General features: G+C 39.0%; 2 protein-coding genes across 2 annotated transcripts in view; one reads left to right on the forward strand and one right to left on the reverse strand.

Moving 5' to 3' along the window:
- Positions 1 to 5,550: 5,550 nt before the first annotated feature.
- Positions 5,551 to 8,970, forward strand: ddit3 (DNA-damage-inducible transcript 3). The gene is made up of 4 exons (XM_037679421.1): positions 5,551 to 5,658; positions 6,802 to 6,863; positions 7,245 to 7,453; positions 7,586 to 8,970. The coding sequence occupies exons 3-4, from the start codon at positions 7,298 to 7,300 to the stop codon at positions 8,351 to 8,353; spliced, it is 924 nt and encodes a 307-aa protein (XP_037535349.1). The 5' UTR covers positions 5,551 to 5,658; positions 6,802 to 6,863; positions 7,245 to 7,297; the 3' UTR covers positions 8,354 to 8,970.
- A 566-nt stretch (positions 8,971 to 9,536) lies between these two features.
- Positions 9,537 to 17,078, reverse strand: part of mars1 (methionyl-tRNA synthetase 1) — a 19,277-nt gene continuing 11,735 nt past the window's right edge. Inside the window, exons 10-21 of the mRNA XM_037679422.1 lie at positions 16,141 to 16,342; positions 15,520 to 15,594; positions 15,120 to 15,290; positions 14,648 to 14,743; positions 13,902 to 14,019; positions 13,505 to 13,718; positions 12,530 to 12,661; positions 12,261 to 12,365; positions 11,840 to 12,035; positions 11,176 to 11,247; positions 10,504 to 10,635; positions 9,537 to 10,009 (exon numbers count right to left, since the gene is read on the reverse strand). Coding sequence (XP_037535350.1) covers positions 9,860 to 10,009; positions 10,504 to 10,635; positions 11,176 to 11,247; positions 11,840 to 12,035; positions 12,261 to 12,365; positions 12,530 to 12,661; positions 13,505 to 13,718; positions 13,902 to 14,019; positions 14,648 to 14,743; positions 15,120 to 15,290; positions 15,520 to 15,594; positions 16,141 to 16,342 — 1,663 coding nt within the window. The 3' untranslated portion in view covers positions 9,537 to 9,859. The remainder of the gene's footprint in view (positions 10,010 to 10,503; positions 10,636 to 11,175; positions 11,248 to 11,839; positions 12,036 to 12,260; positions 12,366 to 12,529; positions 12,662 to 13,504; positions 13,719 to 13,901; positions 14,020 to 14,647; positions 14,744 to 15,119; positions 15,291 to 15,519; positions 15,595 to 16,140; positions 16,343 to 17,078) is intronic.

Consider the following 17,078-nt stretch of genomic DNA (forward strand, 5'->3'; position numbering starts at 1 on the left):
CTCATGAAGCACTTTTGCACAACTGGGCCAGTTCTTTACTAACAAACACTCTTACACACAAGTGAATAAAACAAAAGATGAAATTCTGATAAAACATTTTGTTTTCGATGCATCAGGATTCTGATGCGTCTTTCTCACTAAATAGATCAAGCTCGAATCCTTCTGGCAGTCGTGGGTTTATAAAGAGCATTAAAACAAAAAAGCCGGCCCGTGTTTGAAGTCAGGTGATGGAGTTCGTGACGAAGGCTGACGGATAACGGGACCAGGCGAGGATCAGGTGTTTGAGGCGGGCGGGTCAACCAGACGCTTCAGAACCTGCGGGTTCAGAAAGGCCACGACTGACATTTAACGAGACCGAGCAGAAGTTTGGGTCACAATTCACTTTAAGACGTTCTACATTCTGGATTTAAGTACTTTGGACTAATATAAGGGGGAACAAGTCTAGATATTTTTTTATTGGTGCCTAAATATCTTGTTTTTAATTCAGAGCAGTGCTGATAGACTTCAGCTTTCTGGTTGGTGAAGCTGGCCGTCCTGTTCACACCAGACGGATCAAGTTTGCCACACGGGGAACACGAGCCAGCGCTCCAGCTTAGAAAGGAATGGCCCAGACGAGCCCAGAGACATTATTTTCAGTGTATCATGTTCTACTGCATTTGTCTTTCTATTCTGGGAAGCAGAAGTTTGGGTCAGCCCCGTCATTTCTGTTAAAGCACATTTCAACACCGTTACAAACCAGCTGTCTCTTCTAAAACTCCTATAGAAGGTCTAATTCTAGATGTGTGTAAGAAATCTATTTGAGAAGAAATACCTGCATGTACCACCTCCCTTTACTCCTCTGGACAGAAAATAGATTTAAAGTCATCATGAAACAAACAATGAGCACAGATGGCTCTAAAATGTGTTTGTGATGCTGATACAATAAAATAAAATAAAAAAGGGAGGAAAACACGCTGTAGGAACCCTGAGTGTGTGTTTCACTGCCAGCACCTATTCGACAGATATTTAAAGTTTAATGGCCCGCCGTGTCTCGTTGTTTTCCTCAGGTTTTTACCGCTGACATTTAAAAAAATGAAGAAATCACAGCACCGACCCGTGGTCCTGATTCTGAAGGAACTCTAGGCTTCCGAAAAACTAAAAATCTCGTGATCTAAATCCTTAAATAAATTTCAAATCATCCTTGAATATAAAACGGCTACAGTGAAAGATCCGTTTTTTTTTTTTTTTTGACCTGCTGGAAATAAAACAGACTCGAGAGGAAAAAAAAAAAAAAAAGTAACAGCTGATGTCAGAAAGGTGAAAGATTTTCCCGAGAAGCAAAATCACACAGAGGCGCTCTGCATCAATTAAGTCAGACAGACTTTCCTGAATGGGTGTAGACAGGTGAGGAGCCTGTTGTGAGGCAGAAAGACGGGCAGACGTACGCAGAGGAACACAGGGCGAGCAGCCCGGAGTCGCAGGGCAGAATGAGGCTTGCGGCAAATGAAGAGGGGAAGATGGGGCAAAGATACGCAACGGGCTTGGCGGTTTAACAAACTAAACAGATTAACCACAAAGTCGTCTTAATGCTCCAAACACAAAGAATGTCAACAAGTTAGCTGTTAGATCTGGTCAAGATGTGACTGACTGGATGAGGAAAAGGAACAAATCTGCACCTTATGGCCCTCTGACGATGCCTTGGTGAGAAAAGATGGTTGGCAGAATGCAGCCAACTGTGTTGCTTTAAAGTGTTTTCAAAAGCTCAGGGGAATAAATAAATACATTTAATTTATTTTTTTAATTGGTGGATTTGTACGAGTTTGTGGCTGTCGAGAGGACAGAGTGGAAAGAAGCACGATGAAAAAGGGAAAGTTGGGATAACAAAAACACAACGAAGGATTAATTGCATCACTTACAGTAAGGACAGCTGGTGCGTGTGTGTATGTGTGTGTGTGTGTGTTGGGAGGAACTGGGCGTGGAGTGACCAAGGGCACTGCTGGACAGACAGAGGGAAGCGTGGAGTTGTGCTTGAAATTTCACTCTTTCTGCCTATAAAACAAATAATCAATAGTCAAGCTCTGATTCAAACAACTCCCACTTCCTTTGTTTGAACACAAAGACAAATGTTGGTTACATTTCAAATCCACCATCCATTTGTTCCCCCATCTTTATAAACTAACTTTTCTCCCCTGGTGTTAATAACTCGTAGACATAATGTGATTTAAACATTAAAACTAGACTAAAACTAAAAAGCTGTTATTGGTTAAAACCCACAGTCAAAGCACTGATTAGAGGGGGAAACAGTCAAGAAGACAAGCATCAAGCATTAAAACTTTGGAGCACTTGACACTGTCCATGAAACAAAGGAGCAGAATCACTGAACACATCTATCTGTTGTTGTTTTGCTTTGTTAACACTAAAGTGAATTAGTCCATGTAGGCAATCTAAACGTGCTGCTGCAAACAGTGATTTTTTTTAATGACACAAAGCAGACTGACAAAACAAACAGACGATGGGGGGCTGGGGGGGCAAAGAAACTACTGAACTACTCGGCAACAGCCACTCGAGTCGTGACGTGTCTGCGCAGCTTCCTGCAGGCTCTAACCCGGGTCCTAGAGACAGTACTGCAGCTTTCTATTCGCTGCTCCACGCTGTTGCTATGGGGCTGTGCATGGCGAGGCGTGCACGTTTCACTGTGCGTGGAAACGCAACACACGCGCGCGCAGTTGGTGTGTGCGATGAGTTTGTGTCCCTTCAAAGGTGATGAAACTGAATTTTAAGCTGTCACTTTCTTTGTGCTTTTGTTTGTTTGTTTGTTGTTGTTGTTGTTTACCTTCAACGCTTTAGACCCTCAGGTTATTTGGTGACCTTGGTGAACTTTGAGCTCTGTGTTGGGACTTTTTACTTTATTTTATCAGCTCATGTATTAAACTATTTTTTATGTATATATTTTACGACTTGAGGTAAGTTATTTAATAATAATAATAATAATAATAATAATAATAATAATAATCGATCCTCACTGATAAAGTAACGCTCGTGCAAGGCGGAGAAATATTGAATACAAGTTTCTCCGACTGGGTAATGAATTCTGCTGAGTTTCATCATCATCTGCTGGAAATAAAAGCCTCGCGTTTAAAGAGAAGAGGCAGTGGTCCGCTCGCGCCACCAGCGCGCGCCACGGCTCGCTCGGTCGGGGCGGTCCTTTTGATTTCTCGCGGAGCAGCAGCTAAAGAGCGCGCGCTGTGTGAAATGTTTCGACCGAAGCAGCGTGCTTTCTGAGAGTCCGTTTGTAAAAAGTGTTCAGGATTCACCTGCAGACCCTTCAACAACACGCTGTTTGAAAGTTCAAGTACAAGGGCAATTATATGGCAAGTCCATTCATCATATAACGAAGAGTGAGTCTCCCAAGTTGGTTAAAGGCAAATTTAATCAACATCTTTATACTTTGATCAATAACTTTAATTTGATATAAACCTCATTTGTTCCTTATGTATTTTTTTTGTATATTTTTTTTATGTGTATAACGCAACCTGTGAAATTTAATTGATGATTTGTATTACATTTTTTGTTGCCTTGATTTGTTTGTAAATTGTTCATCATAATAAATAAATTATATAAAACAAATAGACTAATGATTCTATCGTTAAAAAGAACCACACTGAGCATTTGCTTAGCCACAACCAATATTCAGATACGTCTCGTTCTTTCTACGTTAAAATGAAGAAAATTTATTCTTGTAAGGGTTTTATTTCTTTTGTCCACATAATTCTTGTCAGATATTAACAACACAGTGGAGATATGTAGATGAAAGATCATTCCAGATGAATAATTATTGTAGTTTGTTTTAGTAAGAATGATGTTTGAGGGAACCGAAATGTCCGGTGTGGAGCAAGTGCCCTTCTGGGAAGATGAAATGCGGAGGCGGCTGTGGCTGAGTGGTTAGAGCAGTCGTCCTCCAATGCAAGAGTTGGGGGTTTGATTCCACCCGCAGTCACATGCCGAAGTGTCCCTGGGCAAGACAGTGACACTCATTGCCTCCGATGTGTGTCCCATCGGTGTATGAATGTGATAAAGCTCTGATTAGTCTTTGTACAGATCTAATAGAGTGCTGTATGAATGGGTAAATGAGAGCACAGATTGTGTTGTAAAGAGCTTTGAGTATCTTGACAGGATAGGACATACAGTCCATTTACCATGAAATGTCATTTCATCCAGGAATCATTAAGTTAGCAATGAATATTTGATTAGCCTGTCTTGACAAATACATTTTTCTTACAACCTTACGTCAACTTTAAAGAGTTTTAACTTTTTGTTTGTTTTTATGTTAATTTAAATATCTTAAGCTAAGCTATTCCTGCCCTTTTCCTACCTTCCTGCTGCATTTGGATTATTTTGACTCAAGTGCTGCAGCAGGGTTAATCATTCATATTTACTGGCCAAGTGTGTAAAGAGCACACAATGACTGGTGGTAAATTATATATATCAAGCAAAGATAATGATACAAGTGAGTAGTCAGAGTCTAATATAATTTATGTTGAAGTCAAGTCATGTCAAATCAACTTTATTTATATAGCAACTGTTACCAAAGTGCTTAACAATAAAAATCAATGGGAATAATTTAAAGATAAAAAAAATGAGACTATACATTATGTTTTAAATAAATTATCCCTTAATTAATTATTTTACTTGATGTCATTTTAGGTATTATTCATTTTAATTCCGAGTAGTAAGCCTGCCATTTTGGCTTTGAGGAATGCTATTTGTTTATAACTTAAATAGTGATTAGTGATGGAAGTGTGGTTTGAATATATGTTGAAACGGCCTTCCATATTTTTATTTAGTTGAATTTAGTGTCCGTCGGAATGTTACGCTTTAATAAAGCATATGTGTAAAACACGTCAGACAAACTTTAGACAAACAACTTAAATCAGAAGTCAAGATAAAAAAAAAAAAAAAGAGGGGGTTGACAACTTCATTAATAAACACGTCACGACCATGTCAGCGCTAAATTGATTGGCCACATTACACTTAAAAACACACACACATATTGAAAACGCTTGGTGAAAAAAATCGATTCAGCTTTTCTGTTCCGGAGGGGAAAAAAAAAAAAAAAAAACAATTCTTCGACATTAGATATCCATGCATATATGTATATTTTTAGATTTTTGTTAGAGCCAACAGTGTTTTAATAAAACATGTTCTGATTCTGCTGGTGTTATCCCCAGCTAGAAATTGGTTGCCAAGCATTGCATCATTCCTTTCATGTGACTCCCATACGCCCCAAATTCGTCCTGGCCGTCTTATGACTGCATCACAACTGCTGCTCGCACAAACTATACGGGCTGGAGTGAACAACCAGCTAGAAGGCCACGCCCATAGAATCCTTTCTGGCCAGACAATTGGATGTCGCCAAGGAAAAGATCTCACCTCCTCGCTTCTGATTGGACGAGGTCAACGTCAATCACTTTCACCTCGGATAGGTTGTAGTGAGAATAAGTTTTCACGCATAGTTCGGTTGGCCTCTTCCTCAATAAAAACACCGCCGGGAGTTTCCGTAAAATCACATTCAGCTGTCAAGACTGAACAATGGTTAACATGAGCGATCATCAATTTTTACTAAAATATCTACATTCAACGTCAAGACAGTCGAGACGGCGAGCGAATAAACGAAAAAGGGTAAGCAAGAGTTCATATTTATGACAGTTGGACGATGTTTTTCAGTGTTTTGTGAACTTGGTGTGAAGCGGTCCGGCCGGTGGGAGCGTGCTTTTTTTTTTTTTTTTTTGGGCATTTATCCCAGTGCCGTTTTTAGAATAATAGTTGTCAAGTCATAAATCACACGGAGTTGTTTTTTCATGTGGCTGCTTCCTTTTTAAGCTGTCAAATACGGACGTTTAACTCAGAAGTTCGTGTAACTATGCGAATATAGTCGCTACGTCAAATCTTTATGCGTACAGTATTTGAACATTTTTTACGTAATTAACGCTTGACAAGTAACGTCGCTAATAAGTGTCATTTTTCGGCTTTTATTTTGACTACTAAGCGTTAAGACTGCACACTTTAAGCGATGGTGTGCTTTTTATGAATGACTTCTTCTTTTTCCTTTTGTTTCGCCCATTCCTCCTGCTGGACTTGCATTTCCATGACGTAACTGTCTTGGCGTACAGTTGACAAGTATCTCAGCTAAAACCATAAAAACTGAATTGTCTTTGAATTCGTCTTTGAAGATAATCGTTTTCTGTCGCCAACACCGATTGTTTTAGTTGTGGCACACACGCAGAAAGTTTTGAAAGGGAAATGAGAGGGCTTTCTGTGTTTTCCTATTAAAATCACAACCAGAGCTTGTTTAAATTTTTTATTCTGTTCATTTTAAATGGAAGAAAAAAAAAAAGATCTTTTCTATAAATTATGGCAGTTTTAGGCTTTAAAATAATTCTGACCACTTGTTTTTCTAGTCTTTTTTAAATATATATAAAATGATAAAAGCTGATCTGACGGACGTTGTTTTTCCACCTGAGCATGTTTTAAGAGCCGCAAAAACCAGGGGGCGCAGTGGAGAACATTTAGGTCTTTGTTTACAATAATTATGTTCTGGACTATTTATTTTAATGTTTCTGTTGTCTTTGTGTATTTAAGATTTGTTTTTAAAAGTTGTATCCTTTATGTAAAATTGTCCTTGTTTATTTAAAGCGGTTATTTTCAGGCACCTTTTGTTCTCTTGCTCTGTATCTACCCAAATCATTTTGAAATCTCAGCAATTTTTAGGTTTTAAATGAGTCTTTCTTTGAAATAATAATTTAATTTTTTATTTTTTTGCAGAATTATTGGGACAATCTATCTCCGACGATTTTCCAGACTTGATTAACAAAGAATTTCTGAAGGTAAATTGGCTTTTACATTTTGTTTTTGTGATCATTTTTCATTATTGTAACTGGTTTTGTTCCACCTGACGCATGATTTGTCAGGCGTGCAGTTATCCCACTGTTCCATTTTACAATTAGGTAGATGAAACATGGAGATTTTTGGCCTGGCATGTTATTTTTCATTAAATAAATCCATAAATATACAATTCCTCACTTTTAAATAATATTTATTATACTGTATACCAGCTTTCCGAATCACACCAGCTGCAGAAAAGTGGTTTTAAAAATTTTGAAGGTGGAGTCATTCTGACATGTCATTAATCTCACGCAGCTGCTTTGTGCTCTTCTTTCATCTGATTCCTAACTCTCCCGGGTTTGGCGCCTCCTCCCACCCACCAGGTCCAGTTGAAACCGTGTGGCCGACTATCTGTGTGTTGCGACTGATTGGCGAGATGACTGCCGAGTGGCTACACCTGCCCCCGCCGTACCCTCCTGGTGTAGGGCCGTTATATGGTGCAGAGTTGGAGGCGTGGTATGAGGACCTGCAGGATATTCTGGGCTCCGATTCGGGAGGGGCAAAACTGGCACGTGCCCCCACATGCACCGAGGTCAGTAGTTTAAAATCTGTAATATTGTAACTTTGAGTATTGTATTTTTTAATATTTGCCTACAAGTGATGGTGGTTTAAAAAAAAAAAAAAAAAAAAGTTAATTGCACTTTTATTTTGACTTTGTTTGTAGAAGGAGCCTGAGTTTCTGGATGTTCTGGAGAGTTGTTCTCTGATGTGGCTCACCGATGGAAACCAGACATGGGCTGAAGGCGTTCAGAAGACAACAGAAGAGCTCCACACCACCCAACCTTTGCATCACTCCTCATCCTCCTCTTCTTCATCATCCTCCTCTTGCATGAGTCCAGCTGTTGCAGAAGAGCAGCGGGTGGAGGGCGAGAGAAGTGGCGATGGCTCGACGGGAGGTGGCGGTGACTTGCTGCCTCCGGAGTTTTTTGAATTGCTGAGTGAAGGAGGAGTGGGAGTGGTGGATCAAAGTGGAGCTGTGATCAGCGGTGGCTATTATTATCATCATCAACATCACCACTCTAATAACCTCCATCCTGCATCTCCCTCAGCCAGCGAGGAGGAACTGCCCTGCGTCCCAGATTCTCCCTCCTGCTCCTCTTCAGCTTCCCAGTCGCCGTCTCAAAATTGTTCTCCTCCTTCCTCACCCGTCTCCTCTCCCTCTGTCTATTTGTCCTCCCGATTGGGAAAACGGAAGAGGACCACTAGCGAGAGGGCCAACAGTGCCTTGTCCTCGTTCTCCTCCTCAACACAGCGCACATCCTACTCGTCTACCAAAAAGAGTCGCAAAGAAAGAGAGCAGGAGAACGAGAGGAAAGTACAAGAGCTGACGGAGCAGAACGAGCGTTTGAAAGCAGAGATCGAAAGGCTGGGAGAGGAGGTACAGAAGACACGGAGAGCTCTGATTGAGAGGCTAGTCAACACCAGGAAATAAGAGTGGGGGGGAAAGAGACAGATGGAAGACAGGAATACAAGATTAAAGGTCCTAAAGAGTTAAAATAAGCAGTGGTGGGAAAGCTGAAATGCAGTGGTCAGGATATGACAGACGGACAAATCAAAACCAAAGATGCATTTTAAAAGAGTTTTAGGGAAGAAATGTAAGTACAGATGGCAAGAAGAACAGCGATGAAAGTCGAGATAAAACATGAAAGGGTTCAAGGACAAGGGGCTGCAATGGTATTGCGGCAAATTAAAAAGACACAGAATGTATGAAGAAGGAAAAAAGCTTGAGATGTAAATCATGCAGTGGATTTAATGAATGTTTTTTTTTTTTTTAATGGAATGAAAAATGGGTTCAATCAAAATGAATGGAAGAAATGATGGAACTTTAGTTGAGCGTTTACCAGAAAGGAGCTTCAGTAAGAGCATTTCATCGTTTCACCATTTGCAATAAACTGTAACTTCTTTAAGGGCTACAATGTGGCTAGCAGAGATTATTTCCCCCAATTTCTAGAGTTTTAAAGCTCAGGAATAATTTGAAAGTGCAATGTGATTATGAGAAGTTTTTCTTTCCCACCCTAAAAATAAAATAAATGACTAACATCTCCCCCCACCCCCTTTTTTATATAACCCATGGCTTGTGTTTATATTTAGATTAATTCAGCTATACTTTGAAGCTGACCTTTTCTATCATTTTGGGGATATTGTGGTAGAATTTACTTCTACCTGATTTACTATTTTTATATAAATCTGTAAAATATATACATTTGTACTGAAATGGCTTGTACTGTAAGATCAACATACTGGTTTTTTTTCTTTCGTTTTTTTTCTTGTAGTCCAATAGTTTTTTTTTTTAATATGCATGGCTTTTATTACGGCATCACAACTGTGTATTTTACCATTATTATTATTGTAATGACAACTTTGCAATAAAATCCAGTAAAAACATGTATAGAGTCGGATTATGTTTTATTTGCTTTTCTAATTCTTGTGCTTTTGAACTTTAAAGGGTATAGAAAAAACAAATCAAAGTAACAGAAAACAATTTTTTTCCCTCACTAAACTTGAATAATTTATTTATTGATCCAAAAAAAAAAAGGTAGCTGTAGCAAAAAAAAAAAAAAAGAAATCCAGAGGATATAAAAAAGCCATCTTTAAATGTACAACACACCTTCCAATGCTGATATGGTACGCTGACTATCACAGGGGGAGTATAAAATCAGTTTCTTTTGGTGGAGGGATTTGGAAAAATCCCTCCATTCTGTAGCTGTATTCATTTGACTGTCTCTTTGTGTTTTTATTTCCCCGCCGGCCTATCCAGCATTTCATTAGTCCTTGCTGCCAACACCACATTGTCTAAGATCCTGTCACGGCTTTGCCTTAAGCTAATACCCTCATCTCACGGTGTACATCTTGTTCCCATTCTCTGTCGTACTCAAAACCATTCTGTTCCTTCTTTCCTCTGACTAACCTTTAGTTTTGATTTCCCTTTTTCCCTGTCTCACTTCTTCTTGCCCTTCTGAGGTGCAGGCTCAGGGCTCTTCCCCTCAGCGAGAGCTAGTTGTTTCTTAAGATCCAAAAGTTTGGACACCTCTGCTGCGACCACGTCCTTCTCCGCCTTCTGGACTTTCAGTGCTCGAACCTTGTCCCCCTGTAAAAAAAGGAAAGGCAAAGCTCCAAATAAATTGGTGGTAAATTATTGTATATATAATCTACTTTGGTATAAAAATGCCAAAGCATTCATTATCCTGGAAATTTGGGTTTGAGCGGGAGCCTCTTACTGTGTTACAAAAAATTTAATTTGACTTAAAAATCTAAAGGCTAAAATTCAAATAAAATACTGTTTTTGTATTTTTTCTAAATATTTATGATTCAATAAACACAAACCTGCACACAACAGTTTCGGAACAGGAAATATAAACCATTCAGCTTTTAAAATGAACTATTTCTCTAATTTGCCGAAAAGCCAATTTGTTTAATGGAGCCGTCTTTTAAATTGTCAAAACTTCAGTCAGTATTTTCACTACATTACAAATAAAAAGACAGTAAAATACTTGAAAGTAATTCCAGTTTTCAAGTGATTCCTACAACTCAATGGTAAAACGTTCATTTTGTGTTTGATGGATCGTTTTACTGTGACCTAACCTGCTCAGCCACAGCTTGTGTGAGCTGCTTGGCTTTCTCCGGGTCCACTCCAGCCACCGTTGTTGCGTTGACATCAACAGCAGGAGCAGCTGCAGCAGCAGGTTGAGCACTGGCGTTGTTCTGAAGCGTTTTCTGACGATGTGAATCAAGATTTTAATCAAGCGTTTCAATGGAAAGCTCTGCTGATTACTTGCTTTATTTTAATTACACTCAAAACGCAAATTTGATGAACCATTACATGTGAATGGACAATAAGTCACACTAGGATGAGTAAAAATTCAAAATAAGACGACAAATTGGCAGCTCGTGTTAGTGACGGCGGTCGGTAATCAACACTGACAGCAGCACATGTGGACTGACTCTTCACAAACGAATGCCACTCAATACCTTCTTATTAGATGGCTCATCTTCAGGCTAGAGGCAAAAAGGTTTAGAGAGGGATTATCTTTATTTATATGATCCAAACAAAATTTAAGCACGCACTCTGCATTTTCCTCCGTATCATGTTTAAAACAAAACGACGCTCCAGTCCGGAGCCAGTTTTAATTCACAGTGACAGTCGTGTCAATACATGTAATCCTAATATTATACTTTATAAAAAGTTAATCTGCATCAATACATGACCTGACTGAACTCATGCACGGACCATTAGATATTATAAACATCAAATACCTGCTGTCCACCAAATCGTTTCTTCAAAGCTTCGATCTGGTCAGCCTCCAGTTTCTGAAATAACGGACTGACCTGGGAGTAAAACAAGCAGAGGCAAAAAAATAAATAAATAATAAATCAAATATATGCAGATATTTTCTAAAAGTTTTTTTGTTTATTCATTCCACGGCTCATTTAGCTGAAAATTAAACCATCAAATGCTCTGATGACCTTTGAATAATTTGAATAAATAAGATTATGCATGTAAATGCAGAGGTTTTCAAGTCTCGTCACAGAAAACACTGTACAGGAGGAAACAGTTTGTCAGACAGCTTTCAGTGATGGAGTGTCCCTCTTTGTCTACAGACTGCAGTCGATAGTCGTGACCGTGGTGCTGTTTTAACGCAGCATCGTCAAACTGCTGCGATTAGACCTAAAGGGACAAGTGGCCTGAGAGAAACTGCTGTTTGCTGGAAGGCTGAGACCTCCTTATATCATCTATTCTGTTATTCGTGAGCGTGTGTGTTTGCATGTGTGCGTTCACAAAACTGCAACGCCTTCAACATTACTGAAATACTGACAGACTGTTGCGTCCTCATTGTATCACCCAGCTTCGATGTGCTGCACGTTTTCTGTGTCTGCAAAGGTGGAACTGATGCATCTTTCATGTTGAGGTCATACTCACAGTGCCAATGCGGTGGCCTGCGCTCAGAGCACACACAAAGGTTCCGGTGCCTTTCAGCATGGTATTGATACAAGACTGAGGAGCGTTGAGTTGATCCCTGATGGTCTGGCTGACCGCTGGCATATAAGGAAACAACATCACTGACAGCAAGCAGGAAATATTCACAGAAACGCCAGTCACAGTGCCGGCACGCTGCCTGAAAAGATCAAACAAATCACATCAACTCATCAGAGGTATCAGCGGTGTAAGTTAAAGTTGAATTTGTGTAAAATAAGATTGGCTTTTTTACTGTTTAAAGACAAAAAAAAAAAAAAAAAAGAGTGAAATTCCACAAATTAAGAGTAAAAGTACTACACAGCTCTGTCTACACTGAGTGTACTACAAAGGTGCAGATTGTAAAAACTGGTTTAGGTCATCTCACCTTTCCAGCTCTCCTCCTTTGATCTTCTTCCAGGGTTCATTAACCTGAATGTACTGGTTGCCATGACGGGAAATGTTCAGGATGTGTTTCAGGGCATCGCGGATCCTGTAGAAACGTTGAAATGGACGCAGCATTAACACAGTAAAAAGTAGTGCGATACTAAACGTGCGCATGTTGTCATTTTAATCATCCATCAAATCTAGTAATTCTGTGCCTAAATCCAACATCATGTCGTTACAAATGTTTTCACTGGGATCAGCTGCTCGTACCTGACTTTGTCCATAAGCTGGATGTACTGCTGCAGCTCCCAACCCACCAGAGCCAAAAGCTTTTTATCTTCCCGCTGCAGATCCATCACAGGCACACATCCCTCAAAGAACTTGGTAACAAACACGCCAGCTCTGGAAGGGACCGCAGGGTTTTTACAAAAACAGATAAACTGTCAAACCTATGTGACAAACTAACTGAATACTTTCCCTGAATAGCAATTACATGAAGCACTGCAGCCATAAAATCTCTAAAGGTTTAAAAATATTAATCACCTGTAAAATAAAGATGCACTGTCACTACTAAAATCTAATCTACTCACAAACTGGATTCAGGGAAGGTCAGGACTTATGTTTCTGAAGAAGAATTCTTTCTACCTTAGGCTGAACGCAATTTACTAGATATTTTTGAAGCAATTAGGCATCAACGTTGCTGCCCGAGACCAATTTTAAAGATCAAGGTACTCAGAAAAAAAGCTGCCGAGAAAAAAAATCTTTGATGCAGGATTTAACCATGATCTTTTAAAAAAATCATTTGAGGCAATGTAATTGGGGCTAAATTACGCCATCTCAAATTTAGAAAACTGGGGTAAACGTCTTGTAATAGTGCTGTAACAGACTTGATCCAAGGAATACAACAATTCGAAAACTAAGTTGTTAATTGGACTTTATGGCAGTCTTGCTGCATTTTTACATCCTGAGAGAAACACATGAGGAAAGTGGGAGCAACCTGAAGTGAATTACCCAGTTTTTCTTTTTATCTGATGACTGACATGAGCAATAAAATAAAACACACACTGGGTCACACATCAGGAATCAGTGATCAATGATGTAACACAAAGACAATAACAAAAAACAATGGGTCAGCATGTCTTTTTAAATCGCTGTAAAAGCTGATATTCTGAAGTTGGTAGTGTCCAAACTAAAAAAAACGCACAAAGGCAAGAACTGCTTTTCACACAAATGACCACTACCTACCTGTTGATGAAATTTCCCAGGTTGTTGAGCAGCTCAGAGTTGTTCTTCAGAGCCATGTCAGCCCAAGAGAAAGCTGAATCTTGCCCTTCAGGACGCACGTACAGCAGATAGAACCGCCACACGTCCGATGGGATGCCCGTGTCCTTCGCCATGTCACCAAACACACCCACACCACGACTCTTGGAGAACTTTGTGTCCTCATAATTCAGATATTCTGAAGAAAAAAATTACAGATCAGATTATTGTCAAAGCCCAAACCTTCAGCAAAAACACACATTTATTATGCGATATAACTTATACTCATTCAAACATCTGCTGTGAACCTCCAATCTAGTTGAACAATCTAACACATACATGACAACTCATCTGGCCTCCTTCCCTTGTGAGAAGTGATTACCTGTGGCGATTAGGTGGTTGACCAGTGTGTAGTTGTCCTGAGCTCCCAGTAGAGAGCAGGGAAATACCACGCTGTGGAACGGCACGTTGTCTTTGGCCATGAAGTTATACAGCTCCACCTGGTGGCAGACACACAACACTGCACGGTGAAGATGACATCATATTAGATCATCATGAGATCATCCAGTTCAAAGAGGCTTTATCTGCTCCCCCCCACCTTCGTTCGCTTTCACTCTGAAAATACAGAGCATGGCGCGCTCATAAGAGGGGCTCAATCCTGGGGTTTTACACGGAGAGGGCTGAGTGCATGTCAGACTTCTGAGCGCTCAGGTTTTAGGTCAGTTAAGTTCACATGTATAGAACCATGTCAGATAATTAGCAGTTGATTCCTGTTTGTAAATGAGGGAACTGTGAGTCGTGTGCCTAAAATATCAAACTCAAGTCAAACGGTTCCTCTTTTTAAGTTAAGCTGAGATAGAACTGTATATACAGAAAAAGGAAACTTTGAGCAGGCTGGTTAGTTTAAAACGAGTCTCAATATATTTCTTTACAGCTGTATCTACACTGTTGCAGATTCCACAACTTTTTATATTAGATTCACATCTTGTTTATATAAAGTTTAATGAGAGCTAAAAACATAAAAATCTTATTGATTATTGAGCATGCATCAAGATAAAAATCTTAGCATAAATTGAGAATTAGTTCTTTATAGGGCTCGTTAATTGAAAAATGTGTGCTCCCTGATACCTGATGAGGATTCTTCCACCACTTTTCCCATTCATTGGTGTAGTTGGCAGTAATGGACAGGTAACCAATGGGGGCATCAAACCACACATAGAACACCTGTGGGGAAAAGAAGCCACACAATTTTCTTTTTGTTACGGAGTTTAACTAAAGATGGAATTACAAAGAGAGAAAAAAAGAATCCTAAAGGGACATAATGACCTAAATATAAAGTCACATTTTAGCAAAGACAGTTTTAGAGCAGTGTAATAAAGCTGTCAGTGTACAAATCCACCACTGCGTTAAGAGATTACCAGTGACTGCAAAAACTACCAGTAATAAAACATTAATTTAAATGTTTAATAGGAAACACAACCTTAACAATTTTAGTGTATGTACAACAACAGCATGTAAGCAAAAATACTTTAAATTGCATCATTAAGGAGGGGACAGATAGTAATAAAATTGATTTGAACTACAAGTGAGTAGGGCAGACCTTCTCTTTGAAGTCAGGGTGAGGTACTGGTGTTCCCCACTGCAGATCCCTGGTGATGCAGCGAGGTTTGAGTCCATCTCTAATCCAGGAGCGAGTGATCTGTTTGGCGTTCGCCGTCCAATCTCCTGAACTGGTTGATTTCTCTAGCCACTGCTCCAACTGAGATTCAAGCTGTGTTAAAAAAAAAAAGATTGTCACGAACAACTACATTTTTAACTCGAGGACAGCTTTAGCACAAATGAAGCCATTTGTATGACAGCATTATCACATGGAAAACTTTCATCCAGAAGCTCTGTCACTGAATGCAACTTTAACCACGCTGAATATTCTGTCGTTATCTCTGTAAGCAATTAAGCAGTGGAGAACAGAATACTGTGAACAGTGTGTACCAGTGTCTTACCTTAGGGAGGTTCAGGAAAAGATGTTTGGAGGAACGGATTACCGGAGTTTGTCTACAGACTTTACACTGAGGTTCCTGGAAGACATTCACCGTAATAATAAATAATTATTTATAGATTTGGACAAAATGTAAATACAATTTTCATCAGAATTTTTCAATGTAATTATTATTTTAAAAAGGACTTTAAAAATATGTCCTTTTATGGGCAACACTATCTTGCAATATTTTAGTTCAATCATCTTCACACTATGTTTCATCCATTTTAATTTTTAATTGAAAATATTCAACAATTTGGCCGTAACAGTTTAAATATACTTCATGCATTTTTTTAACATATTATAATAGCTGATTGTCAATTAACATTTAGCTATGTGCATTATTAACAACATTGCTGATTTATAACCATAAAGGATCACAGAGGTTTGAGAGTAAAGTGAATACTACCAGACATCAAATAAAAGCAAGTACATTTGAAAATACAATTTAGTTGTTGTTATTTGTTGTGACTAAGGTAATTAAAATTTCCTGTCTCTACAAGAGTCATTTATCACCAAATAAATAAAATACAGATCAAGCGTTATAAAAGCGACGCAGATGTAAAACGTTCTCCGATAAACTCACCCTGAGCTCCACTGCGTTAATGAGGCGCCCACACTTATCACACTGATCACCGCGAGCTTCGGGATAGCTGCAGTGGGGACACATGCCTTCTACAAAGCGGTCAGCCAGGAAACGCTGACATGTCTCACACCGTAGCTGCTCCACTGTCTCTTCTACAAGGAACTGGTTCTTGTGGAGTCGCCAAAAAATGTTCTGAGCTATTCTGAAATGAGAGAGAAGAGATCGTTTGGAAGATATCTAGAAACTTGTGTTTGTAACAAAAGAAAAACGCTTTGCTTACGTTTGAAAAAGCTTAAAATGTCTACAAGAATTAAACATTTTGACAACCAATTTATGGACATTTTCCTATGTTTTAGATTTATATAACTTACCTGTTTAACCAGTTCTAATTTGCACTGATGAACTGGCCAACAGGCAATAGAAATGTTCTAGGTTAATAAGAAAAAAGAAAGTTTTGAACGCAACAGAAAATCAAGGAAGTTCAAGTTATTGATTGAGAGGAAATCGAAATGGCAAAAACAAAAGGTTGTGGGCTGATAAATCTAAAGTCTAGGACCTAAGGAATAACTCAAGTAAAAGGCCTTTAATCTGAAAACTGTTTTCATTTCTCTAAGAACAACAAAAAAAAAATCACTGTAATGCCACTTTAACTGGTGATATGTGACTTATCTGTGCTGCTGATTATCCATGCTGCTCATCTCATGCTGCTGTATTTATTCATTCATACCCCTCTACTCACTATAGTTTCCTGTTTGGGTTGCTGTTTAATACACCATATTGTTTTACATTATTAGCGTTTAGCATATATCTTAGATCTTTTACCGTATTGCTTGGCGTTCGTTTAGCGTATATCTTAGATATTTTACCGTATTGTTTGGCGTTCGTTTAGCATATATCTTAGATTTGTTACCGTATTGCTTGGCGTTCGTTTAGCGTAT

Source organism: Nematolebias whitei, chromosome 7 (assembly GCF_014905685.2).
Source record: "Nematolebias whitei isolate Nwh7 chromosome 7, NemWhi1, whole genome shotgun sequence".
In the NCBI taxonomy this organism is placed as follows: domain Eukaryota; kingdom Metazoa; phylum Chordata; class Actinopteri; order Cyprinodontiformes; family Rivulidae; genus Nematolebias; species Nematolebias whitei.